Source organism: Canis aureus, chromosome 17 (genome assembly GCF_053574225.1).
Source record: "Canis aureus isolate CA01 chromosome 17, VMU_Caureus_v.1.0, whole genome shotgun sequence".
Taxonomy (NCBI): domain Eukaryota; kingdom Metazoa; phylum Chordata; class Mammalia; order Carnivora; family Canidae; genus Canis; species Canis aureus.
In genome coordinates, this window is record NC_135627.1 from 60,449,050 (window position 1) to 60,466,249 (window position 17,200).

The following is a 17,200-nucleotide window of genomic DNA, read 5'->3' on the forward strand; positions in this document are numbered from 1 at the left end:
ATATTTTTAACTGTTTGAGGAACCTCCACACAGTTTTCCAGAGTTTTCCAGTTTTCCAGCTGGCTGCACCAGCTCACATTCCCACCAACAGTGTAAGAGGGTTCCCTTTTCTCCGCATCCTCTCCAACATTTGTTGTTTCCTGCCTTGTTAATTTGCCCCATTCTCACTGGTGTGAGGTGGTATCTCATTGTGGTTTTGATTTGTATTTCCCTGATGGCAAGTGATGCGGAGCATTTTCTCATGTGCATGTTGGCCAGGTCTATGTCTTCCTCTGTGAGATTTCTCTTCATGTCTTTTGCCCATTTCATGATTGGATTGTTTGTTTCTTTGGTGTTGAGTTTAATAAGTTATTCTGTATGTTAGTAAATTGAAAACCAATAAAAAATAAATTAAAAAAAAACAAAAAAAAACAAACCATTTAACGTAGTCAAATTCGTCAATCTTTTTTTCATAGTTTTTGATTTTTGCATTTCATTTTATGTTCACAAAAGTTTCTTCCTAGCAATAAGGACTGAGGATACTTACCCCACCTGAAAGCCAAGTGGTATTAAAGAGAAAACTCAGGCAGCCCTGGTGGCTCAGGGGTTTAGCGCCACCTCCAGCCCAGGGTGTGATGCTGGAGTCACAGGATGGAGTCCCAGGTCAAGCTCCCTGGAGGAAGCCTGCTTCTCCCTCTGCCTGTGTCTCTGCAGCACCCCCCCTCCCCCCCGCCATGTCTCTCATGCATAAGTAAATAAAATCTTTAAAAAAATAAATAAATAAAGAGAAAACTCTAGAGAGCTTCCAGGAAAGCCCTTGCCTTGGATAAGCCAAGTCTGCTTTAGAGCAAGAAGGAGAAGGGAATGTTCAGAGAAGAGATTGTGATATAAAGGATTCAGGGGGTGACCACGATGAGTTCCAGTAGCCGCACTGGAAGGTTCAGGAGATGGGGACACATTCTGTGTGCTCTTCCCTATCAGGACTCATTATACCTCAATGATTCTTGAATATACTCAGCCATAATTGCTCCAAATCTTGTTTTTCTCCTGTTCCCTGCAATCTTTTTTAGAACTCTTGCAGGAAAAAAAAAAAAAAAAATAGAACTCTTGCAGGAAGCTCTCAATCCAGCCACCATGTTTACCAGCTGCCCTTTTTTATTTCCACCAACTTGTATGTGCTTTCTTGGTCATTTCCTCATTGTTGCCTTCAAATCCACCACTTCTCGGCTTGACTGTGTCCGGTCTAGATTTTATTCTGCATAATGCACTTATTTCAATGACTGTATTTTTTATTTTGAGGACTCTAACTGGTTTGTTTTGTTTTGTTTTGTTTTTTAAATATACACTCTTCGCACTCTATTTCCATCAGCTTTTGTTTAGGATTCCATGTTTTTTCTTGCGAAGGTGTTCCTTTATCTCTTTGGGGCTCTGAAACATTTATTTCAATATCAGCTTCAGATTGCTCTGTTATTTTCATATCATCTTCAGAGAATCCATGTTCCTCTTGTAGGAGCCATGTGCCATGCTTTGTGCAACTGTCCTCTTCCTCTTGTGCTTTGGAATTCTAGATTGCAGGCTCATCTTGAAGGGTTGCTTTTTGTTGGTCTTGCTCATCTCTACCTCCAAATCTATTCCCTTTTAAGTAGCAGTTTTGTGATTGTCTCCACCCAGCTCCCAACTCAGACCAAGCTTCAATCTTGTAGCTCCGGGCTCCCACCCTTGATCATGTTGGAGAGCTCCAAGATCCAGTCACCTGGTCACAGGGGGCCTTGCAAAGGTCCTAGCTGCAGGGTAATGTCTGTGTCTACCTTCATCCCATTATCCCTCTTTCCATCCTCAATTCACTTCCTGATTTGACATTATGAAGCCACACCGACCCTGTCTCACATAGGGCACCTTTAATCCTGGTACTCAACACGGTGGAACTCTCAGCTGCCTCTGCCTGCCTCTGGGCTCAGAGCCTGTAGGCCTACAGAGCTAGCCCCAACTTATTGTTCTGAGCTTCCTCTCTACAGGTAGTCTATAGGGAGGCCTATCTGGCTTTTTGATTATAGTTTCATACCTACAATGTTATTTGTTTGGACTAGTGTGGTTGGGGACTTGAAGTATGAATTAACTGTGTGATCTTGAGCTGATATGTTTCAGATCTGAATACCCGGAAGGGGATCTGAAGCACAAATGGAAAGAATGGCCTCACTTAGGATTAATTTAATAATTAATTTAATAACTAGTAGGAACTTGGGTATGAAGATGAGAATCAGGGAAAAGTTGCTTCATTAAGACATTCTGAGAATTCGAGGAATATCAACCAATCCTTGATTCTTGAGAAATTATTTTTTACTTTGCACTTTAAAGGTTCAAAACCTGTAGATAAAGTTATCTTAATAAGCCAATGTGAATCATAATTAATAATCACTAATGCTTTTTCCTTTTATAATTATTCTAAACAATTTTTCTGTGTTTTAGACTTCAAAAAATTTACTTATTTGTCTAATTTTACTTATTACTAGTTATAATACTTATTGGCAAGCATTTACTGAGCATCATTTATATGCCAGCCTCTTGCAATGAGAAAATAGGACAAGATAGAGCCCCTGCCCTCATGGAGTCTACAGACATTAAATAAATATGCAATCACAGGGTGAAGCTTTAACTACCATTGTAATAAGTGCTCTCCAGGGCCCTTCTTCCTATTCTCACATAATGTGGCTCCTTTCCCTTTAGGGTTTCATTGAAAATGCCATATCCTCCGAGAATCCTCTCCCCACCTGCCATTATTCTCTGGTTTTGTTCAGAGCCCAGAGTTAAGAAACTTATCACAACTTACTATTGTTTTGATTATTTACTTTAAAAATTCTGTCATCCTAACTAGACTATAAGTTCCACGAGGACAGAGGGCCCATTTTATCTTGTTCTATTGCCTTTACTCTCACTCATTAGCATGAGTTGGCCCATAGTTGGAATTCAACAAATATTTGCTAAGTGAATGGGTAAGTGGCATCAATAAGAGAAAGAGACTTAAGAAATGAATAGGCTTTGGCCAGAGAAATGGGAGAATGTGAGAGGAGTACTGGGTGAGGATGGAGAGAACTTTCCTGGCAGAGAGAGCAACCTGAATCAGCTCCTGGAGGGTGGAAGGAACATAGTATGTCACAGGAGCATAAAGGAGACCAAGGAAACTGGGGTTACAGGGAGCAAGTAATGGGGTAGGGATCAGCTTGTCTTTGAATATCAAACTGAGGACTTTAAACTTTATTTGAAAGGTCATTGGAAACTGTTGGTGGGGTTTGAGTAGGGAAGTGACTTGCTCAACTTTTTTTTGTAAAATGGTTCTATCCAATATGGCAGCCATTAGCCCCACATGGCTATTTAGATTTAGATTAATTAGAAATAAACAAAATTAAAATTTCATCTTCTTGGTCATATGATCCACATCTCAAATGCTCAAAAGTCACGAGCAGTTAGTGGCTATCTTAATAGAAAGCACAGATATAGAATATTTCCATCATTGCAGAATGATTCTTTGGATAACACTATTGAAAAAGTTGGACACTGCACTGTAGTAAGCGGTTCAGAGGGGATGGTTCCAGTGTACTGTAAAACTTGAACCTAAAGACCTAAATGTGAGATATGAAACCATAAAACTTCTAAAAGAAAACATAGGCAGTAATCTCTTGGACATTGGCCTCAGCAACATATTTATGTGTACATATCCTTGGGCAAGAGAAATAAAAGCAAAAATAAACTGTTGGGACTACACCAAAATAAAAGGCTTTTTTTTTTCTTTTTTTTTTTTTGCATAGCAAAGGAAACCAACAAAACAAAAAGGCAACCTACAGAATGAGAGTAGATATTTTGCAAATGACATATCCAATAAGGGGTTAGTGCCCAAAGTATGTAAAAAAAACACCTATACAACTCAACACCTTCCCCCCAAAAAATAATAATCCAATTAAAACTGAACAGAGAACCTCAATAAACATTTTTCCAAAGAAGACATTCAGATGGCTATAGACCCATGAAAAGATGCTCAACATCGCTAATCATTAGGAAAATGCAAGTCAGAACAATAATGAGGGATCACCTCACATCAGTCAGGGTAGCCAGTACCAAAAAGACAAGAAATAACAAGTGTTGGCAAGGATGTGGAGAAAAGGAACCCTTGTGCACTGTTGGTGGGAATGTAAATTGGTGTAACTACTATGCAAGATAATATGGAGGTTCCTCAAAAATCAAAAATGAAAATATCATATGATCTAGTAATTCCACTGCTGGATATTTACCCACAGGAAGCAAAAACACCTATCGAAAAGATATATCCACCTCTAGGTTTACTGCAGCAGCAGCAGCATTTACAATCGTCAAGATACGGTAGGAGCCTAAGTGTCCGTTGATAGGTGAGTGGATAAAGAAGAGGCTTTGTGTGTGTGTGTGTGTGTGTATAGTAATATATAAAAAAGAATAAAATCCTGCCATTTCTGACAACATGAATGGACCTAGATGGAATTATGCTTCCTGAAATAGGTCAAAGATAAATATCATATGATTTCATTTATATGTAGAATCTGATAAATAAAACAAATGAACAAGCAAAAAATAGACTGTTAACATACACTGAAGAAAATGGTGGTTGCCAGAGAGGAAGCGGATGAGAGGACGTGTGAACTAGGTCAGATTAGGAGTTACAGACTTCCAGTTATAAAATGAATAAGTCACAGACAAATAAACTTGAATCTACCCAATGGCAAATGTAAGAACTTTTTGCAAGGGAAAAAAAAAAAACACTTAAAACTGTAATCTCATTGAGACTAATTTTGAGTTTTAAAAGAGCAATTTAACAAGTCAGAACAATGTCAGGGCTTATATGTTCATGAAAACAGGCTGCTCTCAATTTTGAGAAACTGTCAAAACATTTCTAGATGCAGTTCTACAATTTGTATTATCTAATATATATATATAATATATAATATAATTAATTATATATATAATATAATATAATATAATATACATATATAGGTTGGTCTGGAGATAATGAACAACAATCTATTAGCAAATTTACTAATTAGGGTCACATCTATGCTTTTTGGGAAACATTAGACACTTGTTTATTTGAAGTAAAATCTCTTTGGCCAACTCCCATAAATATTGGCTGCCTGTCAGAAATGATGTGCCCAGATTTCACGTTTCGCATTTCCTAGCAGGGATCCAGCCCACACAGTGCTTTTGCATAACGACAGCTGTCGGGAAAGCAGACGATCTTACATATACATTGGGTCGTGATTAATGAGCTGACGGTGGTTCCCGGGGCACAGTCACTAGGCCCGAGGTGATGTTTAGCCAAAGCACGCTCTGAGTGGCTCTGAGTGGTGGTGATTACAGCGTCCCTGTGTTGGGGTGGAGCCCAGACAGTCACATGACTGGTAGCAGAGCTCTTTCAGCTGCAGAGGAGTGTTGGGCATGGGCACTGGTTGAGCTGTGTGTCTTGTAGGAATGCGGGTCATGCTGTGAAAGGCGTCTCTTGCTGTGGGTCACAGGGAAAACATCCGGAGCAACACTGGGCTTCTTTCAGATTTTTAGCAGCAGCTACTCTGGGGGTTCTACCATTTTCCCTTGACCACATGTTGATCCAAGCCCTTTCCTGATGCCTTTTTACGTTCTCTTAGCACTGGCTGGTCAGCCCTCCGAGGGACCTCATCCCTTCAAGTTGGGTAGTGTGCAGGGTCCTCACTTCTCCAACCACCTCCCTTACTACCTCTCCTCCTGCTCACTTCACTTACCCCACGCAGCGTCTTTTGCTGTCCTTGGATGAGCCGCAAGCCCTCGGCATGGGCCTTTGCATCGGCCACTCCCTCTGCCTGCAACAGCCTTCCCTTGGAGATATACGCGCCTGCTTCCCTCTCTTCCGTCAAGTCAAGTCTTTGCTCAATTGTCGCCTTCCTAATGAGGCCCACTCTGACTTCCTTATTTGCAATTGCAGCCCCCCTGACACAACTCCCTATCCCTGCTGGATCTTCCCTCAGCTGTGCTGTGGGATGGGTCTGTTATGCGCATCTGTCTCCCTCCACTAGATGCAAACTCCAGGAAGGCAGGTATGCTTGTCTGTTTTATTTACTGAGCCCAAACCATCAGAACGGTGTCTGGCACAGACTAGGTGTCAATAAATACCGTGGAATTGATTTAGATTGGGCCCATGTCAAGACGGAGAGAGACCAAGCATCAGATTCACAATCACCAGGAGATTGGCATCACATTTGTAGGTTATTTTCTGCCTTTTGTCAGAAACTTCTAACTCTTTTTAGAAAGCAGGCATTCTAACTTACATTTTCTCCTTATAAGGCCCAGTCCTCCCCTGGCTCTACAAGCTGTGAGACCAAGACCGAAAGCCTCCAACTAACTTCTAGGAGCCCCTCCCGGAGGAGTGCAGCGCAAGTTAAGAAATGGGCCTCTGGTTACAATTTATAGGTTTAATGGAGCTAATCTAGGTAAAATCAATCAAAACATGTGTCTCTGCTGAACTTATTTATCCAACGTGGAAAATGAAATCGTAAAGGAGGTCAGAACATAAATTACAGGGTCACTTGGTTTACAACATAAAATGTAGGGAGAAAAGTAACAAGATCAATGTGATGGGCTCTGAAATTTTGTGTCTGGAGCCCCCAGGTTAGGGGGTAAAGGCCCGCGGTGGAGTCGGCTCTGCACCCAGGCAGCTGGACATTTCATCTCTTTCTCACCCCAAACTTCCCACATAGAAGTAGACTACTCTTGGCACCCAAGGAAATCAGTGATGCCTTCCTGTGCTTCTCTCAAAAAAAAAGTACCTTGATCTAGTTTGTGTCATGAGGATCATATATGAAGTAGTTTCCATTTTTAAGAAGCGAGAAGATCGTGAAATGAATAATTTCTGGAAGAAACATTAGAATTAACACTTTGGGGCTGTACATGATGGCACCAGGGATGCCATTTATAAGGGGGCGGGCCGCAAATAGATGGACATCGTGTCGGTAGCACAAAACCCCAAAACAACAGATAACGAAAAGCTCCCCAAAAGGGATGACTAAAAATTTGGCCACTTCTTGTTCATCCTTGTCCTCATCTGTGCTGCCGTAGGTAGCACACGGCTGCCCCTACGCGGAAGCTGAGCAGCATCACTTGTTCTTCATTCCCAAGCTGAGACCTCCTTCATCCCAACCTGTAGTGTTACTTGAGCAATTTGAACATAGATTCCGCTGTAAAGCCCTCTTCTGCGTCAGTGTTCATCCCTGAAGCCAGAAGCACTGCCCCATACCTTGTCCATCCTTAATAGTATTTTTATTTTAAGCTACGTTTTAAATAAATGGAGACCTGCCTGGGTGGCTCCCATCTACCGGAAAGATGACAATCTGTTTCACGATAGGCTTGTCACATCTTAGCCAATTTAGTCACACTGCCAATGCTGTGGGATAAATACTGCAATCTCTAACGTTTAGGGCAGTTCTTTCACCTTTTCAATCAATGTTAAATTTTTTTTTTTTTTGAATCTCTGGTTTTTTTCCTAACTGCAGAACAAGGAGTACTTCCTTAGTTGCACATCCTTTAGCTCCGGCGTGATCTTGGCAAGAAATACAAGGTTCGTTTGTTCTGTTTAGAGGTTCTGATAGGTTTTTTTTTTTTTTTTTTGAGTGCGTTTAATATTTATGTTAAAAAATTTTTAAAAATTGTAAGCACTTTTAAAAGACAGTCTTTTTTATTAATTTAAGTTCTAGAGAATCAGGGATATTTGTGCACTGACAGCATTCATTTGTTTCTGTCTAGAGACAGAAAGCGAAGCAATTCTATGAGTGGGCGGCCCGGCGAGTCTCATGCACAGGAAGGGGAAGTGGAATGAGGACAGAGGCACGCGGAAAAAAGCAGCAGCAGTAACTCATGTTGGGGAGGAGGGGAGGCGTGTGGCGTTTTGTGGACGCCGCAGTGACCCATTTTTGTGCTTTGCAAAAATCACAAAGTAGCCTGACTTTGCCTCATTTCTTTCTTCTTCTTTTTTAATTCAATGATTTTATGTATTTATTCCTGCAAGACCCAGAGAGAGAGAGGCAGAGACACAGGCAGAGGGAGAAGCAGGCTCCATGCAGGGAGCCCCACGGGAGACTGGATCCTGGAACCCTGGGGTCACGCCCTGGGCTGAAGGCCGGGAGCCCCCCAGGCACCCCAGCTTTGTCTCATTCCATTCTGGCCTCAGGGCAGCCTTGGGCAAGGCTGGCCCCTGGGTCCTGCCTCTGTCTCCTGGGAGAGCCCCGTGGCCCCACTGTGCGCCCCAGGGCCAGCTTCTCCATGCCAGGGTTTGCTCTTCTTCCTCTCCCAATAGCTCCAGTCACTCCTCTAGAACTGGCGGATCTCACTACCTTACGTGGGCCACACTGCCCCTCTGCAGCAGGCACAATGCAGTTTTAGCTTGGGGTGGTTAAGAGAGTGAACAGAAAGGAAATATTCTCTCCAGAAAAGACGGTTCGCCAGTGCTCCCTGGTCCCCTTTCTAAACAATCGGCTTTTTTTTTTTTTTATTGGAGTTCAATTTGCCAACATATAGGGTAACACCCAGTGCTCATCCCACCAAGTGCCCCCTCAGTGCCCGTCACCCAGTCACCCCAACCCCCACCCACGTCCCCTTCCACCCCTTGTTCCTTCCCCAGTTAGGAGTCTCTCGTGTCCTGTCTCCCTCACTGATATTTCCCACTCGTTTCTCTCCTTTCCCCTTTATTCCCTTTCACTATCATTCATTTGGTGAATATAAAAAATAGTGAAAGGGAATAAAGGGGAAAGAGAGAAAATATAAAAAACAATGGGCTCTTTAGAGAGCTGATCCTTCGCTCCTCCCCAGCTTGTGCTTGACGTGGCCTTCCCTGGTGTCACTAGATGAACATTTGGCAACAAGACAAAAACAAGGCAATGACCGTTTCTTACGGTAGAAGTGATGATAAATGCGAATTTTCATTTGCATTTTGTCTTAAAAGAAGCATTGTCGGAAGTTTTTAATAATCTCCGAGAAAGAGAGAAATTTTTTATTTACCCTTAGTTGAAACTTCCTCTGCTCTTGTCACCCCCAAGCCTCGTAAAAGTTCTTTGACCCTGAACTTTTTTTTTTTTCCCTCCCAGTTCCTTTATTTCTTTTTAAATAGAAAGCGAACATCTCTTGCTTCTGGCATTTAGAGGAGCTTCTGTTATTCTCTACTTGCTGTTTCTTTCTTATTATTTGGAGATTGTACCTCCTTGTCTCTCTGCACATTAGTGTGACTACATACAAATTAATTTGTGGGATATTTTATGGTATACTGGGTGTAATCAATTTGTTATCATTTATAAAACTTAGGAACACCGCAGGCCACACAGTTGCCATCACTGCCATCTCTCCACATACAGGTTTATTCAAAAGATGCAGCTCAGCTCACCACGTATCCATAAGCTTTGTCCCAGGCTGGACGCCAGGGAGGGAGAGCGGCCGGGCAGGCGAGGTGCTGCCTGTGGGTTGGCCGGCTGGGGATTTGGGGCCCTTAGCTGATCCCTCCCAGCTTTACATTCCTCCTGTAAAATGTGGGGATCCCACTACCACTTCCCCTCAAGGCTGCTGGAGGGTGGAAAGGTCATCTGAGTTAGGAGGCGAGGTCACAGTACCGAGAAAGCCGTTGTCCTTTTCTGAGGATAAAGTGGAGGATTGCTAGATGCCGTCCTTCAAGGAGCTGACGGGGGAGGGACTGGGCTCCACCACCCAGTGACATTACTGGGAAGACTGGAGGCATCTCACTCATTCTTGGGGGCATGTTGGGGACGGGGGTGGGGGGCACCAGCAGGAGAAGCGCTGGAGAGGGAATCCGCAGTAAAGCTGGCCCAGTAAAGCTGGCCAAGAGCTGGTGGAAGGTGAGGGAGCAGGTGAAGGAATGAAGCTAGCAGGCGCGGTGGCGTCCGGCACTGGGAGCACAGCGTCAAGAGCTATAGATGTGACAAGGGCAGTTCCCGGTGGCCAGACCGGGGACAGGGAGGGAGCAGCGGGGAATGTGGCTGGAGGGGCAAGTGAGGCCCGCATCTCAAAGTCCCTGTGTTCAAAGCTTAGTACCTTGGGCATTATTTACCCCAAGGACCACAGGACTCTGGAGGCAGTTTCCTTTATCACCACTGGCACCCCTTCCAAGAGGGTACTTAAAATTTTTAAGTGGATAAAGGAAATTGTTTAGAAATGATTGTTTCAACACATTTAAAAAAATGTTTCTGTCTCTGGGCCTAAATGTCAGAGTAAATTATACTGTTGTTCCTAAGACATAGTGACAGTTGGCCGTGTGTGCCCTGGCCCCTCTCTTGATTTTTCTTGCCCTTTCATTCCTTACCTGTCCCTCATCCCACCCCCTGCATTTTGAAGATGCCCATTCCTTATGTGTTTGATTCATGGTCTTTTAGAGGTGCATGTGTCCTCATACAAGATACACTGTTGGGGCCCCCGGGGGGCTCCGTGGTTGAACGTCTGCCTTGGGCTCAGGCAGTGATCCGGAGTCTCGGGATCGAGTCCCACATCGGGCTCTCTGCATGGAGCCTGCTTCTCCCTCCGCCTGTGTCTCTGCCTCTCTCTCTGTGTCTCTCATGAATAAATATATAAAATCTTAAAAAAAAAAAAGATAGTGTTGTTTTCTGTGTGTTTTTAAATTCATCTACTTGGTACTGCGTTATAAATCTCGTCTTGCCTCTAGTCTTGCATCTTTTCCCCCCTGATATGAAGTATCCATGTTGCTACGTGTCCATCTAGCTAGTTGCTTTCAAGTGCTGCAAAGTCCACCCACGGTATGCATCGTAGCATTGTTTATAAAAACAGTTGGAAAGAACCTCAATTCGCACACTAGGGAACGGTTAAGTAACCTGGGTACCTTAGCAGTGTGAAACTGTGTCTTCATTAACAACATTCTGGATGCCGTGGAAAAGGTGTTTATACCATGTGAAGGGAGAGAAGCAGACAAAATTGAGGGAGAGAAGCAGACAAATTGTCTTTACCCTATGAAAGCCACCATGTAACAAATACATATTCATGGGGCCAAGGGCTGGAAAGGATCAGAAAAGAATGAAAACAACTCTGTATGTCGGAGCGGGAACTGTGGGAAACGTTTCTCCTGTAGCTGTTAGTAATGATTAGGGTGTGCCTGGGGATTTGGCCTACACCCCATAAGTTTTCCCATAGAATGATCTCGGGGGGAGGGAAGAGACCAGAGAGATAATCCGCTGCCTGTTCCAGCGCTGGCATCTGGACGACCCTCCTCAGCCAGAAAGGTGTGCTCTGCGGTCCCGGCAAAAGTGCATTTGCCACCGCCCAGGGGACATAGGATGGAAATTAAAAATCCCTTTCAGAAGACTGGAGATCCAGTGCTGCCAGATTTAACTGTCTTCAAGAAAAGTGAAGTGCATGAAAAGTCACGTAGCATTATTCTTCCATTTGTGCAAAAAAATAAGACACAGACTTGTACAGGCCTGGAAAACTCCTGGAAGGCAGGGACAAGAAACGGTCAACAGTGACTGCCCCCCCCCTCCCCCCCCCCCCCCCGAGGTGGGGATGGGGGAATCTGGGGTAGGAGGGGTGCCGGCTTTTCTTCAAATTATTAGAGAAGTATTTACTATCTTCTTTTTAAAAACCACGCACCAGGTACCGATTTTTCCAATTAAAATTTTATTTCCCCAAGTTTGAATCCCCAAACTTCCTGGCCTTGAGGTCTTAAAACATCGCTTTGCAAACGTCTTCCTTTTTGACTCATTACAAGGAGTCTTCCAAAGTAACAGATCCCGGAGCCCACACCTGGGAGTCCCAAACCTGCACTGGCTTGCAGGGGGGCTGGGGGGGGCTAAGCCCCTGGAGGGCCGCTCACCGCGCTCACTCGGCCGCTGGCGGGGGCCAAGGACTGGGCCGGGCCCCCACCGCGGCTCGCGGAGGCTCCAGCAGCACAGCCACGCGCCCGACCGCGCGGGGTCGCCCTGCCCGCTGCGCCCGGGACTCCCGCGGGCCGCCCCCGCGCCCCCTGCGCCCCCCCGCCCCGCCCCCACGCATTCTCCGCCCCGCCCCGCCCCCGCCCGCGCGCCGTCCCGCCTTCCCCCGGTGCACCCCCTTCCCCCTCGGCACCGTCCGCCCCTCCCCCCACCCCGGAACCGTCGCCCCGCCCCGCCCCTCCCCCGGCGCATCCTCGGCCCGCGTCCCGCGCACCCTCCCCCTCCCCCTCCCCCTCCCCCCACCTCCGCGCCCGACCGTCCGCCCCTCCCCGCCCCTCCCCCTCCGCCGCCCGCCCCTCCCGCCGCCGCGTCACCCGCGCCCTCGCGAGCACCCAGCCCCGCCGCGCGGGGGGAGAGGCCGCGTCTCGGTGGGGTCGCCCCTGGGCCCGGCGCTAAATTCGAACCCTGCGGGCGCGGCTGGCGGCTGGGCGGGGACAGCGGGCTCCCGAGGGCGCCTCCCGGGCCTGCGCCGCCCGGAGCACGCGTCCGCCCGCCGTTCCCGCCGCGCCCGGCCTGCGGCGTCGGGGCGCGCCCCGCGGGGGAGCGGGCGGCATGGACCGGGGGGGCCCGGCCGGAGCCCGGAGGCACGTGCTGCTGCTCCCAGGTACGGGGCGGGGGGGGGGGGACGGGGGGATGGGGGCACGTGCTCCTGCTCCCAGGTACGGGGTGGGGGGGGGGGACGGGGGGATGGGGGCACGTGCTGCTGCTCCCAGGTACGGGGCGGGGGGGGGGGGACGGGGGGATGGGGGCACGTGCTCCTGCTCCCAGGTACGGGGCGGGGGGGGGGGGGGACGGGGGGATGGGGGCACGGGCTCCTGCTCCCAGGTACGGGGCGGGGGGGGGGGGACGGGGGGATGGGGGCACGTGCTCCTGCTCCCAGGTACGGGGCGGGGGGGGGGGGGACGGGGGGATGGGGGCACGTGCTCCTGCTCCCAGGTACGGGCCGGGGGGAGGGGGGACGGGGGGATGGGGGCACGTGCTCCTGCTCCCAGGTACGGGCCGGGGGGAGGGGGGACGGGGGGATGGGGGCACGTGCTCCTGCTCCCAGGTATGGGGCGGGGGGGGGGGGGGGGCGACGGGGGGATGGGGGCACGTGCTCCTGCTCCCAGGTACGGGGCGGGGGGGGGGGACGGGGGGATGGGGGCACGTGCTCCTGCTCCCAGGTACGGGGCGGGGGGGGGGGGCGACGGGGGGATGGGGGCACGTGCTCCTGCTCCCAGGTACGGGGCGGGGGGGGGGGGCGACGGGGGGATGGGGGCACGTGCTCCTGCTCCCAGGTACGGGGCGGGGGTGGGGGCGACGGGGGGATGGGGGCACGTGCTCCTGCTCCCAGGTACGGGGCGGGGGGGGGGGGGGGATGGGGGCACGTGCTCCTGCTCCCAGGTACGGGCCGGGGGGAGGGGGGACAGTGGGGGATGGGACCAGGGGGCACCGGGGATGTGCTCCTGCTCCGGGTACCGCGCCCGGGGACGGGGACCGGGAACGGGGTGCCGGGGACCTGCGTGCGGCGGGCTCGCACCTGCCGGTGGGCTCGCACCTGAGCTGCGGATGCGGATGCGCCCCCTCCGCGCCGCAGCATCGCTCCCACCGGAAGCGCAGAAACGGACCGAGCGCCTGGGGGCGTGGGGAGGGCGCGGGAGGGGGGCGGGGAGGGGACTGCAGGGAGCGGCCCGGGGGTGCTGCTCTGGGTGCGCTTTCCCGCCCCCCGCGACCCCTGGTCCCCACGGGGCGAATCCAGTACTCAGAACCCATAGGCCCCGAAGGGGCTGGGACCCTGCGCAAACCGGCGGGGCCTAGGGCAGCCAGGGGAACCCGGGTGAGGGGTGGTTTGGGGAACCCCTGTGAGGCGGGTGAGCCAGGCCTTGTCCCCCTGGGGATGCCCGCCCCCCAGGGTGTGCAGGCCGGGGATGCTGCAGGCTCCGATGATGGCCAGAGCCCGAGGAGAGGAGTGCGGCCTCTGGGGTGGCCCCGGATGCACTGGCATAACGCCCGAATTAAGGGAAACTTGGTTTTAATTTTCACTGTATCTAACTTTAGGGTTAGCTCAGCACAAGCGGCATTGGTCCAGCAGAGAGCTCTGGTGACGTTCCTTACCCAGCAGCCTAGAGTCTCACGATGAAAACTGAACATTATGACATGCCCGTCAACGATGATATTTGCATGTGTTTTTTTTTCTCTCTTTATAAAGAGGTGGGATGTACAGTCAAGTACACACAATTAAGCGTGCAGTTCAGCGAATGCAGCCTAGTACGTGCGTGTCGTCTACACCCCAGCCCTGATCCTGCAGGTGCACGCGCAGAACACCTGTCCTTGGGGAGCCTTGGTAACCGCGCTGACCCCTGACCACTGTCCCTGGGAATTTGCTTTCCCTGTTTGGGGGGGCGGGCGCCCCTTCAGTGTGGCCTCTTTGGCTTCCTTGGTATCTGCACGTTCATCCCAGTTGTGTAGAGCCGCGGCTTGGTTTACTGGCTGGTTTGTGTGTTCGTTGCTGTATGTATTTTATTGAATGACTGTCCGTGACCATTTCCTCTACTGCCAGTGGGCATTTGGCTCGTTTCCAGCTTGTGACTGTTGTGACACTTGTGAGAACATTCTTTGAGGAGGCCCTGTCTGGGTGGAGCGCTCATGCCCCTGCGGCCTGTGCTCAGGAGTACAGACCTCTGTGGTTCTAGGTACCCCTGTGTTCAGCTCTAGCAGCAGCTGCTAACTGGTTTCCCCAAGGGCTCCTGCCAACTTGCACTCCACCAGCAGAGCGGTCCACATCCTCGCTAGATGTGTGTGTACTAAAACCCGGGAAGCATAATGCCAGGTTTTGGTAGAATCTATCACAGATCATGCCTTCCATTATGCTTCATGTTGTTGCTAGGCTCTAGCAGAGGTCGTGCCCGACGTTAGAAAAATCTTCGCTCTTGTCACATCAATTCAGTGAGATTTTCAGGGTAGGAACTCTAATCATTCGTTCCCAGTAGAGGGCATTTCTATTATTCAGATACACGCGACGACTGAGGATAATTTGAGTTTCTTATTTTGTTCTGTTTCATCGGCATTGACATTTTCATTCTTCAAATGTGTTTGTATCCTTATCGTATTAAACAACACAAAAAAAACTTTAAAATGATTAAATATCGATTGCGTCCCCAAAAATGATAGGTTCAGTGTGTACTTCTGGGCGGTGCGAGTTTCAGTGCGGTTCCTGTTCATAGTTGAGATGTCCTGTGACCTTTGAACTCGTTAGGGGAAGCTGAGCCAGCTGTTGGGGAACTGTGCTGCCAGCGAAGGCTGCTCCTGTCCTTCCGGCCGGCCTTGAGTGCCACCTGCAGGCTCTGATGCACAGCCGGGGTGGCTTGGGAGTTCCTGCAGTGCAACAGTGCTGCTCAAACTTGAGGGCATCGGTCACCTGGGGAACTGCGCCCCAGCCCCACAGCTCTTGATTCAGTGGCTCTGGGATGGGGCCTGAGAATGTGCATTTCAGACAGGTTCCCAGATGATGCCGCTGCTGCCGGTCTGCGGACACTGCGAGGAAGCACGGCACTGAGACAGCCCTTGCGAGCAGGTTGGGAGGTAGGAATGGGCAGCCCGGGTTTAGCTCTCCTTGTGTGGGCAGAGTTAATGTTGTCGGGGGCGCACATACGCACAGGCTGTGAGGCCTGTCTTCACAGGTACATGCTGCTGCTGGTGGTGCTGGTGCTGGTGGTGGTGCTGGTGGTGGTGCTGGTGGTGGTTTCTAGCAGATGAGAAATCAGCCCCAGTAGGTAGTAAATTTGAGAGAAAGAGACTGTGTCCTGGTTGGAGTGAGCACCATAGCTACGGTGGAGTTGGGCCCTTAATGAAGAGAACAAAGATTATATAAGATTTTTCATAAGTATTTGGTAGAAGCAGATTGTACTCAAGTTTTATTTATTTTTTATTCTTTAAAGGTTTTTTATTTATTCATTCATGAGAGATACACAGAGGCATAGACAGAGGGAGAAGCAGGCTCTGCAGGAGCCTCCAGATCAAAGTAGACCACGTCACATCTTCAGCTGCAGACAAGTTTTGCAACGAAGCTACTCCCCTTTATCTCAAGAAAACACCCGTCCAGAAGTGTTTTAGGAAGAGTTGCATTGTTATTTATTTCCCCACGGCAGGAATAATGCTAGCTTTCGTGGGGATAGAGGATGGGTTGCTTTTTGGGAACTAAGAATCACAGGTGGCTTGCTTGCCTTAGTCATTCTGAATATATTAATGAGCCTTTTATGAGAGTCAGCATGATAATCACAAAGAATAACATCAGATTTGTCTTTCCAAATAGAGTACAACAGTAGATTGGAAAGCATCGTATAACTGTAGCCTTTAGGGCTACATTCTAATTAAATGATTGAAAAAGAAGTCAGGGACACCCTGGGTGGCTCAGCAGTTGAGCGTCTGCCTTTGGCTCAGGGTGTGATCCCGGGGTCCTGGGATCGAGTCCTGCATCGGACTCCTTGCAGAGAGCCTGCTTCTCCTCCCTCTGCCTCTCTCTCTGTGTCTCTCATGAATAATTAAATAAAACCTTTAAAAAAAAAAGTGAAATTTAGAAGGCAAGACTAATTTTTATAGTTCATGGTAGAGAGGATATATATTGCTGTTATTTCTGATTAGAGTCCTGTAGCTTTTTAGTAAGCCTACAAGAAACACCTCTTATTTGGGGGAGAAAAAAAAAAGTAACAGTTTAAAGTATGTGGTAAAGGAAAATAGCTACAGACCTGAATGGCTTGTCATCGGCCCTGCACAAACAAGCAAACAACCATAAAACTTTTTCCCTCCTCTTCCTAAAGGTACAGGGTTAGAAGTGGGTTTTCCGTTCTTGGGCAGCACCGTTTGCCCGGCGCGTGGTTGTGTTCCTAAGAGAGCTTGTGGGCTGAAGGCTCACCCAGTGAGAGGGCCTGCTCCCTGGGGGGGGCCCTGCGCATCCCCTGGCGACGCTGCGCTGGGGGCGCGATTCGGGTGCTGCGGGTGGACAGTCCCTGAGTATTTGTCCCCTACTGAGTAGTCTCCTGTGGGCCGTCAGCAGCCTGGAGGCACGTTTGGTATTTTCCACGCGGATCCTGAGGCTGGTTCTATCCACAAAATTGTTTTTGGTGGCGACCCCGGTGACCTTGGCGAGACCGCCGCCAGACCTGTTCCCCGGGCCGGCCGCGCACGGTCCCGAGTGTGGACTTGGTCACCTGTCGGTTGGCATCACCGGCCTAGGAATCGGCCCGAAAGATGTAGGA

The 17,200-nt window shown here is 49.2% G+C and overlaps 1 protein-coding gene across 8 annotated transcripts in view; it reads left to right on the top strand.

Annotated features, from left to right (window-relative positions):
• RNASEH2B (ribonuclease H2 subunit B) overlaps positions 1-17,200 on the top strand; it is a 160,850-nt gene that overhangs the window by 79,046 nt on the left and 64,604 nt on the right. For 3 of the 8 annotated variants that reach the window (XM_077855828.1, XM_077855825.1, XM_077855826.1), the window contains exon 1: positions 14,067-14,289. The exons of 1 other annotated variant lie outside the window; for it this stretch is intronic. In XM_077855828.1, the coding sequence (XP_077711954.1) occupies positions 14,082-14,289 (208 nt within the window). In that variant the 5' untranslated portion in view covers positions 14,067-14,081. Of the gene's footprint in view, positions 1-12,287; positions 12,571-12,664; positions 12,680-14,066; positions 14,290-15,347; positions 15,528-17,200 lie in introns of those variants that run through there. 4 more of the 8 variants (XM_077855832.1, XM_077855827.1, XM_077855830.1 and 1 more) reach the window with 4 other exon arrangements.